General features: G+C 41.3%; 1 protein-coding gene across 2 annotated transcripts; it reads right to left on the minus strand.

Annotated features, from left to right (window-relative positions):
• Nucleotides 1-1,996: 1,996 nt before the first annotated feature.
• On the minus strand, nucleotides 1,997-23,647 carry LOC126996014 (14-3-3 protein epsilon). Of its 2 annotated transcripts, none has more exons than XM_050856002.1 (6): nucleotides 23,477-23,647; nucleotides 15,078-15,277; nucleotides 14,632-14,756; nucleotides 8,452-8,571; nucleotides 7,700-7,905; nucleotides 1,997-5,687 (listed from the first exon to the last, which is right to left on the minus strand). In XM_050856002.1, exons 1-6 carry the CDS (start codon nucleotides 23,538-23,540, stop codon nucleotides 5,623-5,625), a joined length of 780 nt encoding a protein of 259 aa, XP_050711959.1. In that variant the 5' UTR covers nucleotides 23,541-23,647; the 3' UTR covers nucleotides 1,997-5,622. The 2 variants fall into 2 exon arrangements, with proteins under 2 accessions (XP_050711959.1, XP_050711958.1); XM_050856001.1 differs by having other exon boundaries at nucleotides 7,679-7,905; nucleotides 23,477-23,646.
• Nucleotides 23,648-24,299: the final 652 nt, after the last annotated feature.

Here is a 24,299-nt window from a genome sequence, read left to right on the forward strand (position 1 = left end):
ACGCCTACGTGTAGTCTACTTCTCATGTTTAGTGTTTTATTATTATTATTATTATTATTATTATTATTATTATTGTTGTACGTGGTTGTTATCGCTTGTCTATTTATTTATTTATTTTTTTATTAATTATCGTTGTAGTTGTTTATGTTTCTTCATCATGGTAGTACGTATAGGTATCTTCTTGTAGCCTTTTGGTATTTATTTATCTATTCATACAATCCTTCAGTTTAACCATGCATCCATTTGTCTGCTTATAAGCTACCTATAGGCTACACTTCTTAATTAAGTCGTCTTTTATTGTTTAGTCATTCACATATTTATTTTACGATCGTACAATCCTTATTTATTGATTCTTCATATGATTTCACGAGACGAAATTTTCTCATCTGCATGAAGTCTGCTATCACGACCTAACAATTTTCTGTGTAAGCATTCTCTAATACCACTGCCATAACTCTTATTACCTTTACAACAAAAGATAATTAATAACCTGATATGAAAGCAAGGAAACTGACAGGATGAAGTTTGTGTCAAAATGTCCCGAGATTATGAGTATCTTTTGTGACCCTCAGCCAGTCACTCCCATGCCATCTTACTGTCCTGCTGCCTGTCTCTGACACCCACCCATGGATAGGAGTCTGCCCTTTGGCCTCACCTATGCACAGACAGACACGTGTTTTAATCCCTCGCGCATGGCTGGAGTAGTTTGATTCTTCTTCCTACTATTTTCAATCCCGCATCTATAATTCCATCCATACCTCCTCTTTGAATTCACTTCTAATCCTTGTTCATCCTCTTTGCAATCTTTTTCTAATCCGTGCTGTCAGTCCATAAGAGCATTCTCTTTTATCCATTCTTTTCTACCTCATACTGTTTATCAATCTATATACTCAAAATATTAGTACCTCCTCTTCCAATTCCTTTCCAAATTTCTATTGTGCTTCCATGATTTCCATCTTTTGCATTCACTTCTAACATCCCTCCATTCATCTATCAATTTTTTTGTCACGTTAATTATCCTTCCATCCACATAACCTTTCTTCTTTTTAATCATGCCAATGTGGTTATGTTGGGTGTCGAGTCTTTTCATATTTTATCTTGTTCTGAGATTTTTGGATTTTGTTTAATTTTGATGAGTGGTTCATTATGAGATTCCAAGCTTACATACACATGCAGCCACCAAGGAAATTAACTAGTAAATAAAGGGAGATACTTATTACCCAAGTTTTTATCATTACATAAGGCATAAAAGTCAGAGGGTCATTAATTGGTCCTCTCACCCACATTATCTGAATGAAGCCGATCCATACGTTACTTAATCATAATAATACCAATTTGTAACATGTGGTTCGATTTCATTCAGATAACATGGGTGAGAGGAGCAATCAACATACAGCTAACAATTATGCCTTCCTGTGATGATGAAAACTATGTTGACAAATATTCCCTTTGATTACCAGTTTCTATCACTTGGTGGCTGCACATGTACTCATAATTATATAATAAACCAATCATCAAAATTACACCAAATGTATGTGTGCAGCTCAGTGGCCACCACATTCCTCGGCACTTTAATCACATAATAATCACAAGCAATTTCTTTTAATATCTTTATCATGACATTTTCTTCTCATCCACCTGATGGAGCATCATGCCTGGCCTAGATGTCATGCCAAACAACCCACATCTCAGAGCCATTACATGCTGGATCATATAACATTCAGTAGAAAATGGTGCCAGTTTACTGACCCACATACGATTCAAAAATAAAAATAAATATTAAACCCCACATTATCAAATTCTTGCAGTTGGAGAAAAAAAAAAAAAAAAAAAAAAAAAATAATAAGCTATGACTCCATTGGCAACTCAAACTGCCAGCCAGTACGTCACAACCTCCCACCTGCCTCTCCTCTCCCTGCATGACATACGAACTTCTCTTTGGCAATCCTGACACAGCAGCAACTGCAGCACCAAGAGGAAGTTAAAACACGAGGCGGTAGAGAATATGGAGGCTTTAATCAAACACTTTAACATGCAAGTGCGCTTGAGAGGTGTGCATGACCTATCACAATTTAGTATGTACATAGAAGGGGCACATTCTAGCAAGACTCACAACTCATGGCGTGTAGTAGTAATAGTAATAGTAGTAGTAGCAATGTTATGTAGTAAAAAATACAGCATGACAATAACCAATGAGATTGCGGTATTGCGGGTAGTACTGTACTTAAAATTTGGGTTCCTGCAGGGGGTGGGTGGGGGCAGGGATGGGGAGGGGTTGGAGGCAGGAGCTGAAGGGAGGGGGAGGGAGGGGAAAGGGGGCGTTGTACAAAGAAATTTCTAAGCCTACGATAATTTTTTTTTTGCATCATTCACCCTAATCTTTGTTGCAGTGTGTTATGTGTTGCAGCAGCCAGCAAGCCTCTACTACAGTACTACAGTGATGCACTCCTCTGTACACACAGGAAACACTTAAATAAAACTTGTAAGCAGTCTCGCACAGCACCCATTCATACACGCACACTTGCATACACACACGACTGGTTTACTGTACACACAGATCGACCAGGCTACCATGTTTGCACACACACACAGCTGTCATCCTAGACTGTACACTGACACTACTACTTTACTCCTTTTTAATTTTTTTTTTTTTCAAGCTGCACCTGCAAATACACCTGATCTAAGAATGATAATGATTTTAGTGCTCATTGTTTCCCTTCCTCACATGTCTGTAATTTGTTTTTTGTTTTTTTTTGGTTTCCTTTCATCATCACTTATTGCCACAATCTTTTTACCTAGCACCAGGGGACTGAGGAGGGGGCGGGGCGAGGAGCAGGGGAGGCAGTGTGGTATTTTAGTGCAGGGAGGGGCGAGGATGGCTACTGGCAATTTGAAGACCAGTAACTTTGGTTTAAAAACATGTATAACTGTGACCGGCCTGAGACAGAAACTGGAAACATATTGCTCGACTGTTGCCCACGACGATTAGACTAAAAAGAACACACACACGCAAGAACAAATGCTCACTTTGGAATGTTTAAGACTGGGAGGGGCGGGGGCAGGGGAGAAAACGAAAATATTGGTCTAAGCAGCACTGGTCATTAATTAGAAATGGATGACACACCGACAAAGACCAAAGAGGTGGCGGTGGTACAGACGCCAGTAAAAAATATAACATTAAAGACAGCGGCAATGATGACAATTATCCTTTAAACAACTAACTGATATTTATCCCACAGAAGCACCACCAAGACACCTCCAACCCCACATTCCGCAATTATAGCAAAAAATGAAGATTTACAAAATGCGAGATATAAAATCAAGTTCCTCCACTGACATCCTTTAAGAACCTAACTTCCTACCACATACACACACACCTGTAAGGGTACATGGTAGCAACAAAAAGATAAAAAACAAACAATATTCATAACAAACGCTGAATAAATTAAGAGTGTGAGGCAGTGTTAGGAATAATGGCAGGTTAAGGAGAGGCATTGACATGGGTAGGGAAAGGAAAGTCAAATGAGCAGCAGCAGTTTTCAAGTCTTGAGTATTCAGAAGAAAAATTTCATAGTTTCTTTCCCCAAAGTTGCAACATTTACACTAGACACAACAGAAGCCTAAGTTTTGTGGCAGGAGGTAGGGTAAGGGGGCAGAGTAGGGGGTTAAAGCTTTTGCATCTACAAGTGACTAGGAGTGACCCAGGGAACAGGGAGGAGAGAGGGGAAGGAAAGGGGATGGGAGGGAAAGGAGGGAGAGAAAGGTACCAGTTTCCTGCTGTAAAGTAGTCAAAGAAATGTTCAAGTGAAGGGTGAAAAGTGAAGTGAAATGGGAAGAAACAAGTGACATGGTATGAAAGGTGATAAAAGTTAGATACAATAAAAAAGGAAGATAACCAGCCAATACAATCACCACCACCTCCACACCACCACCACAATGGCCTTCCCTACCACAACGAACACCAGTGCCGACAACCATTAAACTCAAGGGCCCTACACTTTCGTCAATTGCTCACTTGAACCCCGAACACCGTCTTGTAAAATCTGTAACTTTTAAACACTTATAGCATGGGGATGGGAGGGGAAAGGGGGGGAAAAATTAAGTCTTCGTGACAGGTTGAAACAAGTTAGTTTGGTTAGTATGTAAAGGCAAAAAGGGTACTTATATGCAAACATTTACCAGCACCTTTCAATAAGACTACACAATGCAAGACTGAATAAAGGAATCAGGTGGGTTGAATGAAGTTTCATGGATGTGTATCATTTCATTTCGGCCATGTGTATACAAGTTCATAGGGCATGTGTATGTAATCTCACCCAAACACACACACAACATGTATGCATTCACTCAAACAATGAAGAATGTGATCTTGGACTGCTAAAATCCAGCAACACACCAAATCCACTTCTTAACACCAAACACTAAAAAGGGAGGGGATGGGACGTATGAGGAATGTGAAATGGATGATCCACCTCAACAAAATAATACTCCGAGAGCATGCAAGTCACACTGAGGGAGGGGAAGAGGAGGCCTCGAGGCAATCGAGGGTGAAAATTAAAAGGAAAGCCTTACAATCAGGCAGACTTTCCTAAACAGTTCCAGTCTTTTAACAATAAATACACACATCAGCAGCAGCTACACACTTATAATACATATCAATATTAAAAATTAATATTAAAATGATGTAATGATGTGGTGAAAAACTGCATAAAAAAGCAAAAGAATGCAATAAGGAAAAAAACAAAACCAGAATTTAAATTGAATCATTAATATTAAATAAAAAGTACTTACAAGTCAAGAATAATCAATATTTCCTATGTTATTATTACTATCATTCTGGAATGATGAAGTCAGGAAGGAATGGCTGAAAGGGGTAATGCATAGGGTGAAGTCCATGTAAGGGAAACAAACTTAAAACTGAAGACTCACAGGAGAAGGAAGAAAGCTACTCACACACACTCTCTCTCTCTCTCTCTAGTAGGAAGGAAACAGAAGCAAGCACTAAGCCTGCTTGTGTTGTGTTCTAAGTTGTTCCTCTGGCACCGAATAACACCTCAATATATATCTCTAAAACTTTTTGGTATTTTATCCTTTTGAATGAATGTATCCGCAAGCAAAGACAAAGGCTGAAGAAATGAGAGAAAACTTATAACACACAAAAACAGGTGGAATAGATGGATGGATTGGGAGGGGGGTGAGGGGTACAGAAGGGGAAAACAATTGCATCTCTATAAACAAGCAACTTCTATATCACACTCCAGTAGGTCTCTCTGTTGCACACACTTTTTTTTAATAATAATATTAATTGGTGTACACACTTCACATAAACATCTTGAGAGGGGCAGTGGCTGAGAGAGATTCAAGTGGTGGTTGTGGTGTGATAGGTGGTGGTGGTGGAGCTCCATTGTGTGCAGGGGTGGTGGTTGTGGATGTTGTGGGGGTGGATGAAGACACTGGGAGAGGAAGGGACGGTAGGAGGAGGACAAGGACGAGGAGGGAGAGAGGTGGTGGTGGTGGTGGCAGCAGCAGCGGTGGTGGTGGTGGTGGTAGTGGTGGAGGTGGCAGCGTGGTGGTGGAGGGGGTGGGGGATGGGAGGGGAGGGTCACCACGGCTACCACCACATTAGCTCACATCCTGATCTTCCACATCTTGCACCTGCTCCTTATCTCTCTGCTCACCCTCCCCACCTGTAATTAAAGAGGCATGTTATCCTTCCTTACCCTCACACGATGCTGTCAAAACTAAATACTAATTAATATGGAAAACTCAATGAAAGAAACAAAATTAGCACTCATTTGTAACCAAGACTGAACTGTAATATTAATAAACAAATCAAACAAAGCACAGATAAATATAGTTCTTTAACACTTTCATGGACGGAGCCTGTGTGTGGCTGTCTGTGGGGTGGTTAAACCAAAATTTCTGTATTTAAAGCAGACATTACAGTCCTTGCAATACAGCCACTGTATTTCCACCTATCTAAATTTCTAAAATGAGGCTGTACTATGATGGTCCTGATGGCATCCTTATTCAAATTAGCTTTGTACACAAAGTCCTCCTTCCAGAACACACACTAATGAGACATTTTATACATTCCAAGTGTTCCATCTGCACTTTAATATTCATGATAATCATCTTTTTCTTCAATACACATTTGTCTCGGCAAGAAATTCATGTTGCAGGTCCATTCCTGTTCGATAGATTTTCTCTTAAAACAATTCCAATACCACTGGAAAGCTCATAAAAAGGCCATTCTGACTAAATGCATCATCACTGAAAAAGCTAATGAACTAGGTTTTGTACATTCAATTTGTTTCTGGTGAATAAGAAATACAGACATTATTCACAGTACTTTTCTATTACCACCTTATAAGAAATTATATTTTCAATGCAGTGCTTATCATGTGTGCTCACAGACAGTGGTGGTCACGTTTCCGCTAATCCGCTAATTAGCAAAGCTAATTTTTCTGTTAGCTGTTTAGCGTTTTCGCTAACTTTGGAAAGAGTTAGCGGACCAATTAGCATCAGCTAAATGTAGTTCCTCCTCCGCTAGCTTTAAGGCCACTAAAAAATTCATATAGGTTTGTTCTTTTCAACTGGTGCCGAGTCACCAGTTGTGCCACATGGCGCAATAATTCCATGGCTTCCACTTTTCGGTAAATTACGCCTTAAAGTAGGGTAACTGGACAATTTTTTTGTTTTTGTGCACACCTTTATCATCATCTGATTTTGGTATGATATACCTTTCTGGAAACCTCTATGTCTATACTACAACACTGAAATTTCAGGACACTAGGTCTATTTTTAAGGGTTTTAGAGCCAAAATACTAAAGCTAAATCCATATTAAAAAAAGTTAATGGTAAGTGTTAGCTTCCACTAATTTCTTTAGCAGTTTAGTGCAAGAGAAGCTAACTTTTTAGTTAGTGGAATACCAGTTAGCAAAGCTAACTTTTTGGTTAGTGGTACCCACCACTGCTCAGTCTATGGAATTTAAATTGTTAAGTACTTAAGTTTTAGCTTTTGAGACTGCCAAAGCTTGCAGCCTTTGCATGAAAACTCGAAGTGCCAATGTGAGCATGGGCAGTGATGTCTCACGCTAAAAAAGATGTTCAGCCATCTGGGTCTGCTATAAATTGGGGTTGCTTGTCTCGAGTCTGTAGTCACTCTCAACCCTTATTTCTGCATGTGGTGTCTCCGGGGCTTAAAAATTTTACACAATACTTCTAAGGGCAAGCATTTAGAAAAAATACTTTTGCAGTTTCAAAATCTAAGAAAGTTTTCTTGAATGTAATCTTAAAAATCTAAAATTCATAGAAAATGTAGTACAAATCTACTCTTATAAACTATTGTATAAATCCTTAAATGTAGTGATACAAAACAATGCAGTACGAGTTAATGCTGTGAGTGTGAGTTCTCAGGATGGGGACTAGTGAGGCACAGAGCTTCCACAGCACAAAAGTGTAAAGACTCCTTTCTCCACCACTAAAAGCAAAACGAACAAAACAAAAAATAAAAATAAATAAAATCCATGCGGCCAGAACTAAGGTCACCCATGGACTGATGATGAAGTCTTACCCGGCCGCCCTCATCAAACTAGTCCTCCGGCTCCTTCGCACCACTACCCACACACTCACTCCTCCACAGCACTCACTCTGCACCACAACTCGTCACACTCACCGGCTCCTGCCCCAGACTCACTTTCACCCTGCATGTCTGAGGTCCATAACGTGAGGTTGTCCCGCAGCAGCTGCATGATGAGGGTGGAGTCCTTGTAGCTCTCCTCAGACAAGGTGTCAAGCTCAGCAATCGCGTCATCAAATGCTGCCTTGGCCAGCCTGCAGGCCCGCTCTGGGCTGTTCAAAATCTCATAGTAGAACACGGAGAAGTTCAGCGCCAGTCCCAACCTGAGGACACAGTGGGTCAGTATGCATGACTCGTGGACAGAAGGTACTAATAAGGAACAGTTAAAAAAAAGAAATTAAGTGAATCAGGCCAAGCCACAAATTCACACATTATCAAAGAGCTCCAGCCACAGACCGTGACATTACTAATCACATTTAAATAAGCCACACATATACTGAAAATAGTTACTTATTATGAAAAATAGTAACTCCTTTTCCATGCTCTATATCTTCAATGTCCCCTTATAGCTAAAAAGTTTACAATACTATTCATATGAGACCAACTTTCAAGCTTATACTAACCTTGAACCACTTAAACTTAAAGGAACATAAGAGGATAAAATATAACGCTGCAAGAAAAAAAGTAAATATTCAAGCATGCAATCAAGGCAAGATGAGTAAAATGTTCATAGCCCACAATGACTGAGCACTAGTACTAGTAATAAATTTATTGATGACAGAACTCATGAAAGTTCAAATCCAATCATGTTCAGCAAGAAGGTATACTTATACAGGTGGGGAGGCAGAGCTGGGGTGGGGGTAACTCACCTGATGGGGTGTGTTGGGGGGAGTTCAGTCATGGCGATATCACTGGCTGCCTTGTAGGCCACCAGGGAGTTCTCAGCAGCTGCCTTCCTGTCATTGCTGGTGGCAAACTCTGCAAGATATCTGAAAGAGAAAAACTGCAATGAGGACACATCCCATTTACTGATTGTTGCAGAATGTCTACAAAAAAGAATAGCAACACCAACTTGCATTGGAAGATATCAGTCAGGGAGGAGGTACTGGTGGATGTGTATGAAGCAAACTAGGCTGAATAGATGAAGGCAAGCTCTAGTGGCATGAACAGTGAAAGAGAAGCCAAAGAGGGAGGCCATATGATGATAGATGGATGCTTAAATTGACAATGTGGAACTGACTGACTGGTTAGTGGGCTTATTGCCTCAAATATATTCATGACAACAGAATCAACACCCTGATTATAACATCCTAACACCATAACGTTGTTTCCAAGCATAGTCATTATGTTTTTAAGTGCAAGGGTTCAGTGACATCAGCTATACATTGGCTTGTCACAGTGTATACACTACTCAAGGATTACATTTGACACAAGGTATGCCACAGTAGAAGGCTGCTACCTACAACATATTGTGTTTCATTCTGCCTGCATCAAAAAATCATGTTTATTATGCCTACTGTATTCTCTTTCTCAGTGCATGCACCCTTACAAGGCAGTGTGCACCGACATTATTATTATTATTATTATTATTATGTTGGTGTATTGTGACCAGACTTACAATTTGATTGCCATGAAACCTTCTGGGGAGCTAAATGAAGTCATGCTATGCCTTATACATGATAATAACATAACCCATAAAAGTATTAATGCTGATTGATCTCTGTTGCTTTACCTGTATATTGCATTTCATAAAATTCTTAATATTTTACTCATGAAACACAACTACACTAATTACCACAATTTCCTATGCAAATAATATTTTCAATTTCTGCAGTTTTATATATGTAGCCTTTCCTTGATATTAACCCCTTCACTATGGCCAGGCCAAAACAATGCCCTGCCCCATATCCAGGCTGGCTGCGCATGCCTAATTTCGAACGTCGCTACTTAATATAACAAGTTTTAAGCCATGAACTCAACATAATCATCATGCTTTATATATAAAAATATGCAAAATTAAATGGTGCACATAATGAAACAAATTAATTGATAATTTTGACATGTATGTGCAAATATAGAGAAATTTGCGTTATGCGTAGATGACATGCGTTTGCTGAATTGTATTTCCTATGTTAGTTGTGATAAAGAAATAATTTGTGGAAGGAAGTGGAGGAGAGGGAAGGGAAGGACACAGGCATAAGATCAGGGAAAATATCACACTGATTCACACGCAATATGCACAGGCACAGATCTCAGATCTCACGGAGTAAAAGGCTGAAGGCCATGTGTGTGTGTGTGTGTGTGTAAAAAAAAGAGAGAGAGAGAGAGAGAGAGAGAGTAAAAGGCTGAAAGGCCGTGGTGTGTGTGTGTGTGTGTGTGTGTGTGTGTGTGTGTGTGTGTGTGTGTGTGTGTGTGTGTGTGTGTGTGTGTGTGTGTTAAAAAATAGAGAGAGAGAGAGAGAGAGAAAAAAAGAGGGGGGGGGGGTCAAAAGATAAGACACCTCACTGATATGAAGGGAAAGGGAGAGGGGAGGGAGAGAGCAGCATATTTCCTCGATCTCTCTCTCTCACAGGATAAGTGGGAGTAGTTTATAAAGCTATACAAGGAAGCCGAAAATAGATATGTCCCCAAGGTAACCAAAAAGGATGTTGGTAAAAAGGAGTGGTTTAACAAGAGATGCAAGACAGCTAGAAAGAGAAAGAAGGAAGCTTGGAAGGGATGGAGGAGACGAAGAAGAATCAACTTGTGGAACCATTTCAAACAAGCAAGGAATGAATATACAAAGATTAGAAAAAACAAATATGAAAAAGATATAATCGACAAGTGCAAAGACCAACCCAAACTATTCTATAGATATGTGAATGGCAAATTAAAGAATAGAAACAATTGATAAACTGAAAATGGATGAAATACATACGAGGACCCAGCAGAGATGGCAGAGGTGATGAATAACCGTTTCCATTGAGTTTACACAAAAGACGAATTTGTACAACCACCGGGCCAGGAAAGAGGAAGGCTTATGCAGGAGATATCGGTGCAGGAGGTCAAGGAAAGTTTGAACAAGCTGGATGTAAGAAAGGTGACAGGGCCGGACGGAGTATCAGGGTGGATCTTGAAAGAATGTAGTGAGCAACTTGCAGAGAAACTGCACTCCATAATGAGTGCCTCCCTGAGTGAAGGAAAGGTACAGGTAACTCTCGATTTACGCAAGTATTGCATTCTTGGAGAGGTCGCGTAAATCAAAAACAATGTAAATCAAACAAGAGGTAGGTTTCTGTCGAAAAATAAATACCGTATTTTTCAGCGTATAGCGCACACCTTTTTCTCAAAAAAATGCCTGAAAGCTTAGCCCTGCGCCTTGTACGCTGATTTTACAAATTTTTAATGATTTTTTTCTTCTTTGGGGTGTTTTTAAGGGTCTGTTTTTTGTCTTATCCAATAACAACGGCAAACTTTCCTTTATCATTGTATATAATCCTTCATAGTCCGTAGCTGTCTTATAATATGTTACCATAGAATACAGGGCGATCTAATAACTACTATACAAAATTGAAATCGATGGAGGATTGCCCATGCCTTGCTGTTATTCCGTTTTTCCGTCAGGCGCCATTTGTATGATCTTGATCTTGATGTTACAGGTGGCTTGATTGTTATTAATTAATTATTAATATTAGTGAGAATAATGGGGTAAATATGATATCAGAAACTGTACATCATGAGTCTTGTACGAGGAGATATTTCGCGCAATACCAGCCAGGCCGCCATTTGCATTGTTTACAAACAAACACAACCACACCCATACAACAAACAGCTGCATGCCGCGTGTCACCAGAAACGTGTGAATTGTGTCTTGCCTAGTTCTCTGTCATAACCTATGAGTGATGGTGGGAATAATATGCTTATTCACTTCATTCAGTGGAGAGAGAGAGAGAGAGAGAGAGAGAGAGAGAGAGAGAGAGAGAGAGAGAGAGAGAGAGAGAAAATCCATATCACCGAGATATCCACTCAGGCACTCAGTCTCAGCCTCACTCGTGTGAGGAAGAAATGAGGGACACCATGAGTGGCTAGCTAGTATTGGTACCGGTACCGAGCAGTCTGGTACCGGTACTGTACCATATAGCTAGTACCGTTGGTACCGGTAACTGCCCACCCCTATTGTTGAGTAGCGTGGCAGCGTGGGTACTGTATTGTTGTTCAAGTGGCGCGCGGGAAGAACTGAGCTCTGCTGTGTGGCCGCAGCGCTATGTGAGTCCAGTTGCGTGAGACATCTGGTGGCCACTCCATAAAATATCGCGTATAATTGGAAAAAACGTGTAAATAATTTTTTTTTTGGATTTTGGACCCCGCGTTATTTCAAAAACGCGTAAACCAAACTCGCGTAAATCGAGAGTTACCTGTACCACAAGATTGGAAGAGCAAACTTAGTACCAATTTTTAAGGAAGGCAAGAGAAAGGACCCATTAAATTAAAGACCGATATCATTCACTAGTGTGGTTGCGAAGATATGCGAGAGGCTCGTTAAAACAGGTGGTCAGATTTCTTAGAAAGTGAGGAAATTATCTCGGCTTGCCAGTTTGGATTCAGGAGAGGGAGATCTTGCGTCACCAATTTGTTGTGTTACTACTCAAGGGTGACAGATTTAATACAAGAGAAGGCTGGGCGGATGGAGTGTACCTGAATTTGAAAAAAGCATGCGACAAAGTACCACTGAAGACTAATTTGGAAAATTAAAAATAGGGGTGGAGTGGGTGATGGACTGATTAAGTGGCTGGAGGACTTCCTAACAAACAGAGATATGAGGACAATAATCAGGGACAGGGTTTCCAACTGGTGCCCTGTGATGAGCGGAGTCCCACAAGGTACGGTGTTGGCAACAATAATGTTTGCTGTTTATATAAATGATATGGTGGATGGAGTGTCCAGCTATGTGAGTTTGTTTGCAGATGATGTAAAGCTATTGAGATGAGTGAATAATGTGAAAGACTGTGAGGCATTGCAGAGGGACCCAGATAGAATATGGGAGTGGAGTGGTGCATGGCAGATGGAGTTCAACCTTGAGAAATGTAAAAAAAAATGGAGTTTGGTAGGAGTTGTAGAAGATGTGAATATATAAGATGGGAAGTGAGATAATATGCATAGGAATGGAGGAAAAAGATTTGGGAGTGACTGTCTCAGAGAATATGTCACCGGACAAACACATCAACAGGATAACGGGACAAACTCTGAACTTGCTGAGGAACATAAGGACTGCATTTGTGTACTTGGATGAGAAGATTATGAAGACGATAATAGTTACAATGATAAGGCCAAGGTTGGAGTATGCAGCTGGTCTCCTCATGAAAAGAAGAACATAAGGAAGCTGGAAAGAGTGCAGAGTGGCAACTAAGATGGTACCGGAACTTAGAGATCAGACTTATAAGGAGACTCAATAGCATGGGGCTCACAACCCTAGAGAGAAGAGAAAGAGGAGACCTGATAGCGGTGTACAGGGTCGCAAACGGAGTGGAGCATTTGGGCAGAGAGGACCTGTGTGTGTGGAACGAGAGAGAAACGAGAGGACATGGAAAGAAGTTGAGGGTGACCACATGTAGGAGAGATGTGAAAAAGTTTAGCTTCCCAAACAGAAGCACTGAGCTATGGAATAGACTGGAGTAGGTGGTGGTTTGTGAGAGAAACACTCATGATTTTAAGGAAAAATTGGATAAGAGTGGATATGGAGACGGGACAGCACGAGCGTAGCTCTATTCCCTTATGTCACAACTAGGTAAATACACACTCACAAAGATAGGAGGGATCGTGATACAGGGAGAGGGAAATAAGCACTTTGGTCCCTGTGCGGAATCATGCTGTATTATTATTGTAATCAAACAATATTGATCTTGGCTACATTTATATGAGAGAGAGAGAGAGAGAGAGAGAGAGAGAGAGAGAGAGAGAGAGAGAGAGAGAGAGAGAGAGAGAGAGAGAGAGAGAGAGAGAGAGAGAAGAAGTTAGAAACAGATATAGTATGTACTATGGTCTATGTTATGCATCAAAGAAAAATTTGTACGGGACATAAGATTGAGTGGCAATCATGTTAGTGCTTGCTTGTACTGTTGTACACTGCCATATACAGTCAGCATCAGAGGCAGTCATGGCGCGTCACCTTGGGTTGAGTGACGAACAGATTTACTCAGTTATTCATTTAGCATTTAATTTAGAACAATAACTGAAAAGTCAGAGTGATTGAATCACTGATTCTGATGACCAATACTGATTGAGTCCTATTCACTGGAAAAAAAAAAAAAAAAAAAAAAAAAAAAAAAAAAATGCCGCGCTGCAAATGTCTTCAATAGTTTTCTAAGTACCACAAAAAGCACCGCAGGATTTTTTTAGTGTGGTACGCAGTAGTGCAGTATTTTCAGAAAGTTTGTGGTAGTGGGGTACTTTTTTTGTGATGTGGTACTACCGCACTTGCCCGCTTCTGCTGTCAAGTACAAATGCGCGCAAGACACACTTATGTTGTTACACAATAATAACATTGAGTATCAAATAAGACAAGGTATCATATCCAACCTAAATCCTAAAAGCAATCGAGCAATATCCGGGAAGAAATAACTCATATGCTGGCTAAAGCGAGCCAGGATGCACTATGAACGTCCTCGGATATGGTACGGGGCATGCAAGGACACAGTATACGCAATACGCATCCTCATGTTGAAGGGGTTAGGTCCAGAGTTAGAACAGACTGTAGCTTAAGAATCATTACCTACATCTACCCAGGAGCCACTGTTCATACCTAGCCAGGCCAATGCAAAGAATGAAGCCTCTGATCCCCAAGGGAGGCTGTGGGTGCCTATCGTACCTATCAGTGGTGACAAACTCTGATAATCTGTGTGATAAGCAGTGACAAGTACTATCAGGTGTGCAGTGAGTCATGGAGAGGATGATGAAGTGATGAGATTACACAAAGAGCAGACAGGTCAGAGAGTAGATCAGATACACCTTTGTAAGGTACACTGTAGTGATTATCAGTGACATAAGTGCTGTCAGAATGATTAGTCTCTCACCTATGGTAATCACCCTTCATCTTGTAAAAGAAGACGCGGCTTTCCCCGGAGGAGGCCGTGGGGATGAGGTGTTTGTCCAGCAGACCCAGGATGTCTGAGCAAATGTCTTTCAGCTCCTTCTCAACCTGCAAACACAACAAAATCCTATGAACACAAAACCTTACAAAACTGATGACAAGAGAAATGCTTCCACTATAGCCACAAGATTTATTAAACTGTATGTAGTAAGGATTCATTTTCATGATTAGTTTGATACAATTTCTCCCATTAGTTTTATAGTTAATTTTCTGCATATTTCATCAACTGCAGTCTTCAAACTGTCATTTCATGTATGGATAAATGGATAAATCACAATCAACTGACAATACATGCTTATCAGTAGTCCACCCTCTCTGGTTTATCATGTTTGCCTCCCCCCTCTCCCTCCCATACCTACACATACACACCTGTGTCCTGTAATTTCTGATCATTTCCAGCTTCTCCTCGCCACCCTTGTTCTCCTCCTTCTGCTCGATGGAGGAGATGATGCGCCAGGAGGCTCGCCGCGCCCCGATGACGTTCTTGTACGCCACCGAGAGCAGGTTCCTCTCCTCCACGGTGAGCTCCACATCCATTGAAGCAACCAGCTTCATGGCCTCCACCATTTCTGTAGGGCAGGAAAGGGAAATGGTGAAAAGTAAGGTAAAGGTAAAGTTGGGAGAACACACTGAAGCTGTGAATGGCCTCGGTGCTCATCTCTGTCGCATTGGGCATTTATTTCTGAGACTAAAGGGGATAAAATCTTGGAAGAAGGAACAGTCATGAGCTTGGACTTGGTGGTCAAAGGAGCTGCTGTGAGCCAGAAAGAACAAGAAGCTTGACTGAGTTCATTACGAGGTTAAAACGGGAATTGAAAAATGCTGACTAATAATAATCGTAGACAAGTCTCATTACTGACTACAGTGGACAGAATTTTCTCCTAACTGCTGTGTGCGTGTGTGTGTAATAATATACCCAAGGGATGAAACAGGCTGAAATATAACACGACCCACACTACTTAAATGAGTTAATGTATTCTGTATTATGATAATGCTGTTTAATTAACTAGTGGTAGCGAGTGCACAGCAGCACAGTGGTGACATTCCCTTCGGCTATGGGTGAGGGGTGTTAGTGGTGGTGGTAGTACTGAGGTCTGATGTGTGGTGTGGTGTTGGGGCAAAAGTAGCTTCCATGATGGCTAGGAGTATTAGTAGCTGTAGTAATAGTCTTCCATTAGGAAATTACTGATGGTTTTACAATTTTGATTGGCCAAGTGGAAGCCAATCACCATTCTGGAAAACATGAGTTGGATTCAGCCTTTGCTCAGGAAGCACTCTCTTTACTCACTCTTATGGTGTGACATCTACCAGCTTAATGTTTAGTTTTCTAATAATATCTACTACTACAAGGTCTACCTATAATTTCTGAGCAACATTGCCATCCTTAGGTCATTACCTACAACAAATTCTAACACAAGACAATAATAATTTTTTGAATGCAATCACGTGATGGATGAATATAGAATAATATGTATCTATATTCCAGTTGTGTATTCTCAATGTAGTCCTTGACACTTAAGGTATACTAGAAATATTCAACAACAAAATTGCTTAAAGTTGATATCTCATGGTGATTTTAAGATAATATTTATTCATACATTCCATTCAATGCTGTGCTATTGATCCATGGGCAAAGGCTGATTCAAAATAGGGGTTTCTAGCATGGTGATGGACTGTCACTTGGCCAATAACCCCCCACTCCCCACCATAAAAAAGGGGGGTTGAGGACATTTGTTATTCCCTCATGAAGGTGTTAAGGTATGGTGCCTTGTATACGTACTAGCAGCAGTGGTAATGTGGTATAAGAGACAGGAGCTTTGAAACTTGGATAAAGGCAGTGATATCAGTCAGAGGTGGTGACTCGTAGCATCAGTGAGGTGTGAGATGCGGTTCCAGGGAAATGAGTTCGTGAAAAAGTTAGAGCAGCGTGCTATGGTGCAGGGATGGGTTTAAGTTGTATAAGTGTTCAGACATTTCATGCTCAAAGTGATATGTGAGTGATGCAAAAGATGACTCGCAGTACCAGTGGACGTGTCACGTGGCAAGATGTGGTGAGAGAATGATGGCGATGTCATAGTGATGTGGAGGAGGTAAGGTGTGAGGTGGGTTGTGATGAGTCATTGTAATAATAGCGGTGAGATGCTGTGAGGTGAGGCATGGTGATGAGTCATGGTGAGGCATTGTGAGGTGAGGCATGGTGAGGTGGAGTGTGGTGATAGTAGTAGAGATGAGTAATAGACAGTGGTGAGGTATGAAGTGTGATAGGTTGTGGAGGTGGGGAAATGGGGTGTGGCACTGTGGTGATGAGTCATGGAAAGTGGTGTACTGAAATGAGGTATGGTGTGACAGTAGTGGAGATGAGTAACATGGTAGAGATATTAGGTGACAGGTTGTGGAGGTGGGAAATGGGGTGTGGCACTGTTGTCTGCATAGAGAAGGTGAAGGAGGAAAAGGATGGAATGACAATCTATGAGGTGGTAGTGGTGATGTGGTGTTCATGTGGGGTGTGGCACTGTAGTCTGCATAGAGAAGGTGGAGGAGGAAAAGGATGGAATGACAATCTATGAGGTGGTAGTGGTGATGTGGTGTTCATGTGGGGTGTGGCACTGTAGTCTGCATAGAGAAGGTGAAGGAGGAAAAGGATGGAATGACAATCTATGAGGTGGTGGTGAAGATGTGGTGTTCATGTGGGGTGTGGCACTGTAGTCTGCATAGAGAAGGTGAAGGAGGAAAAGGATGGAATGACAATCTATGAGGTGGTGGTGGTGATGTGGTGTTCATGTGGGGTGTGGCACTGTAGTCTGCATAGAGAAGGTGAAGGAGGAAAAGGATGGAATGACAATCTATGAGGTGGTGGTGGTGATGTGGTGCTCATGTGGGGTGTGGCACTGTAGTCTGCATGGAGGAAGACGATACGGTCATCTCTATGGGTTGGGCGTGGCTGTCAGTTTTGCAGTGTCATTCTACAAGCTGGGGGTGGGGGGGGAGGAGGGGTGACTTGCAGCCTTCAGCAAGAACTGATGTATATCCCCCCCTGACAAACTAAGGATTAGCTAACAAAAGACCACGCACAAAGGGGCATTATTCATCTCTGGCGAAGAATTACCTGACTCCCCCAAGACCATGAGCCAAGCCTCCACAAGATCGCAATCACGGCAATATCAGGTAAAAACCTCAACCCATGGACACAAACCATAATGTATCAACGCAAAGGTTATTTATTTGGTTAGTAAAATGTAGCCACACCCACACAAACTGAATACGTACTCAAGCTGCAGAACATGACAAACCATAAAAATGAATCAGGATATTTTAATGCTGTCTGCTCTAATACAAGAACAAAATTAGTATAGGTTTACTGCATGACAAATACCTGAATAAAACAAAATGCTTCCTTCTTTTATGAACAGGAGGTAGTGGAATAAAGCGTAAAGTCCATGTAAGAGAAAGGATGGGGGAAAGAAAAAAAAAATTATGAGGAGGAAAAGAAGGGAATGGAGGCTATTAGAAGTAGAGGAAGAAATCAATAATTAAAGAGGAATGACAGTAGGAAGAAAACAAATATAATAACCTAACAAATTACAATAAATTCCACATCCCTAGACTCATAGCTATCCTGTCAACTCCCTTCACAAATATATTGAAGTTCAACAAAGATTTTATACTTCCTTCATATGAAAAGATTATATGCTGTAATGCCTTCATTAACTATTCAATGCATACAACTTGTGGTGGACTGAGGAAAAGTAGTAAACACATGGCTGTTCTTTTCTGGTAAACAATGCAGTTGCTTACCTAATCATCCCTGATAATTTATCCAAATCTGAACCAATAACATGTTGCCCATCCCCCAAACGTCCAACTGAGATGAAGAAGTAAACAAGTGACCACTGTTTTCTTCTTTATGCAATACTTGCCCACCACAAGGCAAATAATAACCATCCCTAATCAAAGTCCATCTGAACCAATAACAAATAAAATGATATATATATATATATATATATATATATATATATATATATATATATATATATATATATATATATATTTTTTTTTTACAGCAAAGGAGACAGCACAAGGGCACAAAAAAAGGAAACAATAAAAAAGCCCACTACTCGCTGCTCCTGAAAAGAATCCGAAGAGGTGGCCGAAAGAGCAGTCAATTACGTGAGAAGATACGAGATATGAGTATGGACAGGAAGGGCACCCCAAGACATTTCATTATGCAGGATTACAAAGATGTCAACAATAGTCTTTGTGTGGGTTAGGGTCTCTTGTGGGAGGCTGGCAAAGACCACACAAGCTACAATGAACCTGCTGGTGGTGGCTTGCAGGTTATAATGACTATATTAGTGAAAGGAAGAGGAATATTGGCAGCTTATAGTGGTGATCGAAGTTAGTTTCGTAGACATGACAGGGGGATGCTATGTATAAGATAGACCTTGCAAAGTTTTCTTATTCAACATATATCACTTTCAAAATTTGGAATCCTGGGAAATTTAATCAAGTTGTTAATTCTTTATAAAACCTAACTTCAAGTTATTGACTGAAAATGTACAGTGCATATTTTCTAAGATATAAGACAGAAGGGAATATGAATAAAGAACCAGATATATCAAATATTCTTCAAAATTGAGCAGATCGGAATAAGGGAAGAATTGCCGAGACCTAAGTCTTCAAACATACAGTAAGAGTAATTAAATTTTGTCTTATAAAGCATTCAATTCCACTAAACTTGTGAAGTTGTCGTCACAATGAAGGTCAATAACATATCCATCACACTTCTCTGAATTACATGTGAAACAATTAGCTCAAATAAAATACTTCAATTTAACTGACGAGTCTTTTGAACTTACGACTTACAACCTGCAGTGAGTGTGCTCCACGGTATATCCAGGATATGTGTGACATGCATACATGAGGGGGTGAGGATGCTAAGAATAAGGCTGATGGGGGTAAAGATTCGTTTTAGTACCGTGCCAGTATTTCACTACCTACCTTATGAAACATCACTAGCTCTTCATATATCTTTTCTAAAAACGTTCAACAATCATGGAAATGCTTTCAAAATCCAATTAAAGGACTATTTATTGTTGAGGATAGGGGATAATATTCACGAAAGCATAGCCTCCTCTGGCGGCGGCGGCTGCGGCGACGGTTCCGCCGCTGCAAAATAGCTCGCAGAGGGTTTAGGGTGGGGGAGCATATTTAAACTACTCCAACCAAACTTTACGAACTGCTAACAGGGGGGGGGGGGGACCCTACATGTATATGCGACTTATTTCTGCGAGGTACTTCTCTCAACACCGGCTGCACCGCCGCCAGAGGAGACTGCGCTTTCGTGAATATTATCCCCTATTTTCAATAATAAATAGTCCTTGAATTGGATTTTGAAAGCATTTCCATGATTATTGAATGTTTGTAGAAAAATATATGAAAAGCTAGTGATGTTTCATAAGATAGGTAATGAAATACTGGCACGGTACTAAAACGAATCTTAACCCTGATGGGAATACAGCTTAGGGGAACATTATGAAACTGTTTAACTACTCTAAATAACCACAAAGAACTCTTTTTATTTATACATCGGAATGCTAAACTTTGTATATAGTATTACGGGTTAGCAGAGTACTCAAAATTTTAGATTTTAGTATCACTTATGAACCTGAATTTGGTATTATTCTAGTGTTTGCCCATACTCACCCCTCACAACCAAAATTGGCTAGGGGGCCATTGAGACTTCGGGGAATGCGGTGGTAAACATGAAATGCGTTGCAAATGCATAGTTTTTGAGTTATGAGGGGTTGAAAAATACCCTAGATGTAGGGAAATTCCTTAGTTACTTAGATGTAGGGAAATTTCAAAGATTCCGTTTTTTTTTTACAACGTACGGAAACCACGCAAGGTAATTATTGAAAATCACTCCGCACCTCGAAAATACGATATTACGCCTCCATATTGTACTTAAGGGCATATTATACATTTGGACGATGTGTTTACATGGCGACGCCATTGCAATATGAGCAGCGTTGCCAACGATCCGGTTAGCAATGATACGCTAGGTGAGACCAGGTCCACCACGCGTGGTTATTTTTTATTTATTTATTTATTTTTTGGAACACGCACCTTTACCTAATACTATTTCCGATGGAACGCTAGGTTAGCGATGGTATGCTTAGTTAGCCATTAGCCCACGCATGTGAGACCAGGTCCACCACGCATGGTTATTTTTTCTTTGGAACACGCACCTTTACCTAACACTATTACCGATGGTACGCTCGGTTAGCGATGGTATGCTTAGTTAGCCATTAGCCCACACATGTGAGACCAGGTCGTAAAGTTTGGTTGGAGTAGTTTAAATATGCTCCCCCACCCAAATACCCCGAGTTCACGCAGGTCCCCCAAGATCGTTGGGGGAAGGGGATTAATTCAGCTTCTTTACTTTTAAGTACTTTGTTTTTTTTTACTATGATATATGGAGGCATATTATCGTATTCTGGAGGCATGGAGTCAATATCCACAATCACCTTGTATACTGGGAATACGAGCCCGTGAAGCAGATTCAAAATCTGGTCAGTAAGGATTCAAGTGTTTGAACAGCTCGGGCAAGAGGTTCGAGAGCCTGCACAAGCCGCAGTAATGTTAAAGGCGCGGTGTTGGATGGATCCCGGCTAGCCGGTGGTTTTACTTGTGTCAGTGATGAACAATGAAGATACACTGTGTTTGGTGCCATGGACTCTACTTGGAGGACAGAAACCTTGCGATGAGGTGACAACCTACTAGAGAGAGGGCATGAGTGTGGTGGAAGCAGTTTATGTGAGCACATATGGCCGCCGGTGCCACGCCAGATGGTGAGGTGAGCAACGTCTGGTGGGTTCACTACGCTTCTCTCCCAAATTAAGCTTGGGGATCCATTGAGTGCGTGGTTTTCGTATGGGAAACACTAAATTCGTCGCAAACGCTTATTTTAGTGGTGGTGGGAGGAAAATTTCCCTAAATTTAGGGAATTTCCCTAGATCTAGGGAGTTTTTATCCCCCCCCCCCACACACACACACACTAAAAAAATACGCGAATGCGACGGATTTCGTGTCTCCCACCCGAAACCCCACATTCCCACCAGGTCCCCAGGCTTGTATGGGGGGAAAGGGGGGAGTATGGGCAAACACTAGAATTTTACCCTGAATTTAAATGGCATTAATATTAAGCAAAAGTTCTAATAAAACCAACTGTCATCAGCAGCTTACTACTATGGATAGCTTTCAATCAATAAGTGTAGTTAAGCTTCTATGAAGAGCTTGAGAAAAATATTGATGTTACAACAAACCTAAGACGAATTACTTAAAAATATAGCATCTCTTATGAGTTATGACTGACTTCCATTGAGATTAGTATCCAACAAAACTCTGCAAAAATCAAGCTTATGCTAGTGGAGATCAATCAATCAATAAAGCTGTAGCAGAGAATCCAAGAAACACCTGGGAATTTTTTTTATATAGATTCAAGCAAAATTAATGCACTGCAAACCACACACAATAAACAAGGTATAACATTTCTACTTTTTGGTTACTTGAACATGGGAATGAAAAAATCTCAGGTTAATTTGAAACAGCACACCTTGGGATTGCATACCCCTCCCTGCTTGTGATACCTTGAGCCCTGCAGGATTAGTATTGATGAATGAAAAGAAATATAGCCTGATCCTTCACATGGTAATGCATTTAAAATAAAAAATAAATGTGATAATGGATAACTTTTTATATTTGACATGAGGACATTAGAAAAGGGGTAAGAAATGGGAATGGGGAGAATTTTAAGAATAAAGATGGATTTAAATTTTTCAATCCGAGACAAGGGGAAAGGGGTTAAGAGATGGGGAATGGGGAATAATTTATAGGAGCGATATATTATTAAACTATTCTATATGAGGATAATAGGAAAGGGGTAAGAGATGGGGGGAAAGGGAAGGATTTGAAGAATGAGGAAGGAAAGGGTTAGAAGATATGGGGCAAGGGGAGGAAATGGGAGGTTTAAGATTAAGGAAGTACATTATTTCAAACCATTAAATCTGAGGACAATAGGAAATGTGTAGCAAAGATGGTGAATAGGGGTGAATTTTCAGAGAGAGGAAGGAAAGGGGAGGAAAACAGGTCAAAACTGGGGCAGGCCATTTTGTCAAACCACTCTAAAGGACAATAGGAAAAGGGTAAAAAGATGGGGAATGGGAACGAATTGGGGGAGGAAAGGGGTGAGAGAGGGGGAAAGGGGAGGAATATAGCCAAGATTGAAGCAGGCCATTTTCTCCCCTTTAACCCGTACCGTCACCCCACCCACGAGGGAAGGAAAGGACACCAGGGGGAGCGCCGCGCCGCCGCCCCTAAATCCCCATCCCTCCTCAGCGATATATACACTTCCATTTAGCGGAGGCGGCGGCAGGAGGGCGTGGTGAGGGGCAGGGCGGGCCTCCATCGATCCCGGGTCACGCGAGATACATTTTGCGCGTTAAAATGTCATAAAACCTTCCCGGGGACCTAACGCCCATTCCACCCACCACCCGCGCCCCGCCCATACACGCCTACCCACGCCCACGCTGCCCCCACCCCTTCCTGAGCATCCTCCCCGGGCACTCGACCTCCCAAAGGCACCAAAGGCACCTCGAAGTCCCCGCCGAGGAACATTTTGGAGCCTCGCCGAAGGAAGGGATTTTGGAGCGGGGCCGCCGAAGGTCTGTCACTCTGAAGGGGGAATATCAGGATAATGGCGCCCTTACCGTCATATCGCTCCGCCTGTTCAGCGAGCTTGGCCCTGTAGACGTTATCCTCCCGCTCCGTCATGGTGGCTGTGCGCTGGGAAGGCCGATGCTCGCGGATGAGGGAAGGTTTCAGCGGCACACAAGACCTGTCCCGCAAGATGGCCAGACGACCGCCCCGTGTATTCCTCCGCGCCTCACCTGCCGCCCCCTCCCCACCCCTCTCCCCTCCCTCTCTCCCCGCCGGATTCAAACTCACCTGCCACTTGTTTTGCTCTACGAGGTGATTCTTTGAGGGTTATGAACTGATTTTGCTACTGTGCTATTAATTATGAGGTAAAATAATTCATCCTAGACCATTATATTCTCTTCCTCATCCTCTTCTTCATATCCTCGATCCTCAACCTCCCTTTCTCTCTGCCTTATTCAAACTCACTTCCCGCTTGTTTTGCTCTACGGGGTGATTCTTTGAGGGTTATGAACTGATTTTGCTACTGTGCTATTAATTATGAGGTAAAATAATTCATCCTTGACCATTATATTCTCTTCCTCATCCTCTTCTTCATATCCTCGATCCTCAACCTCCCTTTCTCTCTACTTTATTCAAACTCACTTCCCGCTTGTTTTGCTCTACGGGGTGATTCTTTGGGGGTTATGAACTGATTTTTCTACTGTGCTGTTAATTATGAGGTAAAATAATTCATCCTTCACCATTATATTCTCTTCCTCATCCTCTTCTTCATATCCTCGATCCTCAACCTCCCTTTCTCTCTACTTTATTCAAACTCACTTCCCGCTTGTTTTGCTCTACGGGGTGATTCTTTGAGGGTTATGAACTGATTTT

This window comes from Eriocheir sinensis, chromosome 9, assembly GCF_024679095.1.
Source record: "Eriocheir sinensis breed Jianghai 21 chromosome 9, ASM2467909v1, whole genome shotgun sequence".
Classification (NCBI taxonomy): Eukaryota; Metazoa; Arthropoda; class Malacostraca; order Decapoda; family Varunidae; genus Eriocheir; species Eriocheir sinensis.

Coding starts and splice junctions, on each gene's coding strand:
- LOC126996014 (XM_050856001.1), bottom strand. CDS start 23,540: ATGACGGAGCGGGAGGATAACGTCTACAGGGCCAAGCTCGCTGAACAG. Junction 15,278..23,476: donor ACAGGCGGAGCGATATGACG/GTAAGGGCGCCA, acceptor CCTGCCCTACAG/AAATGGTGGAGGCCATGAAG. Junction 7,906..8,451: donor CCCCCAACACACCCCATCAG/GTGAGTTACCCC, acceptor CTGTGTCCTCAG/GTTGGGACTGGCGCTGAACT.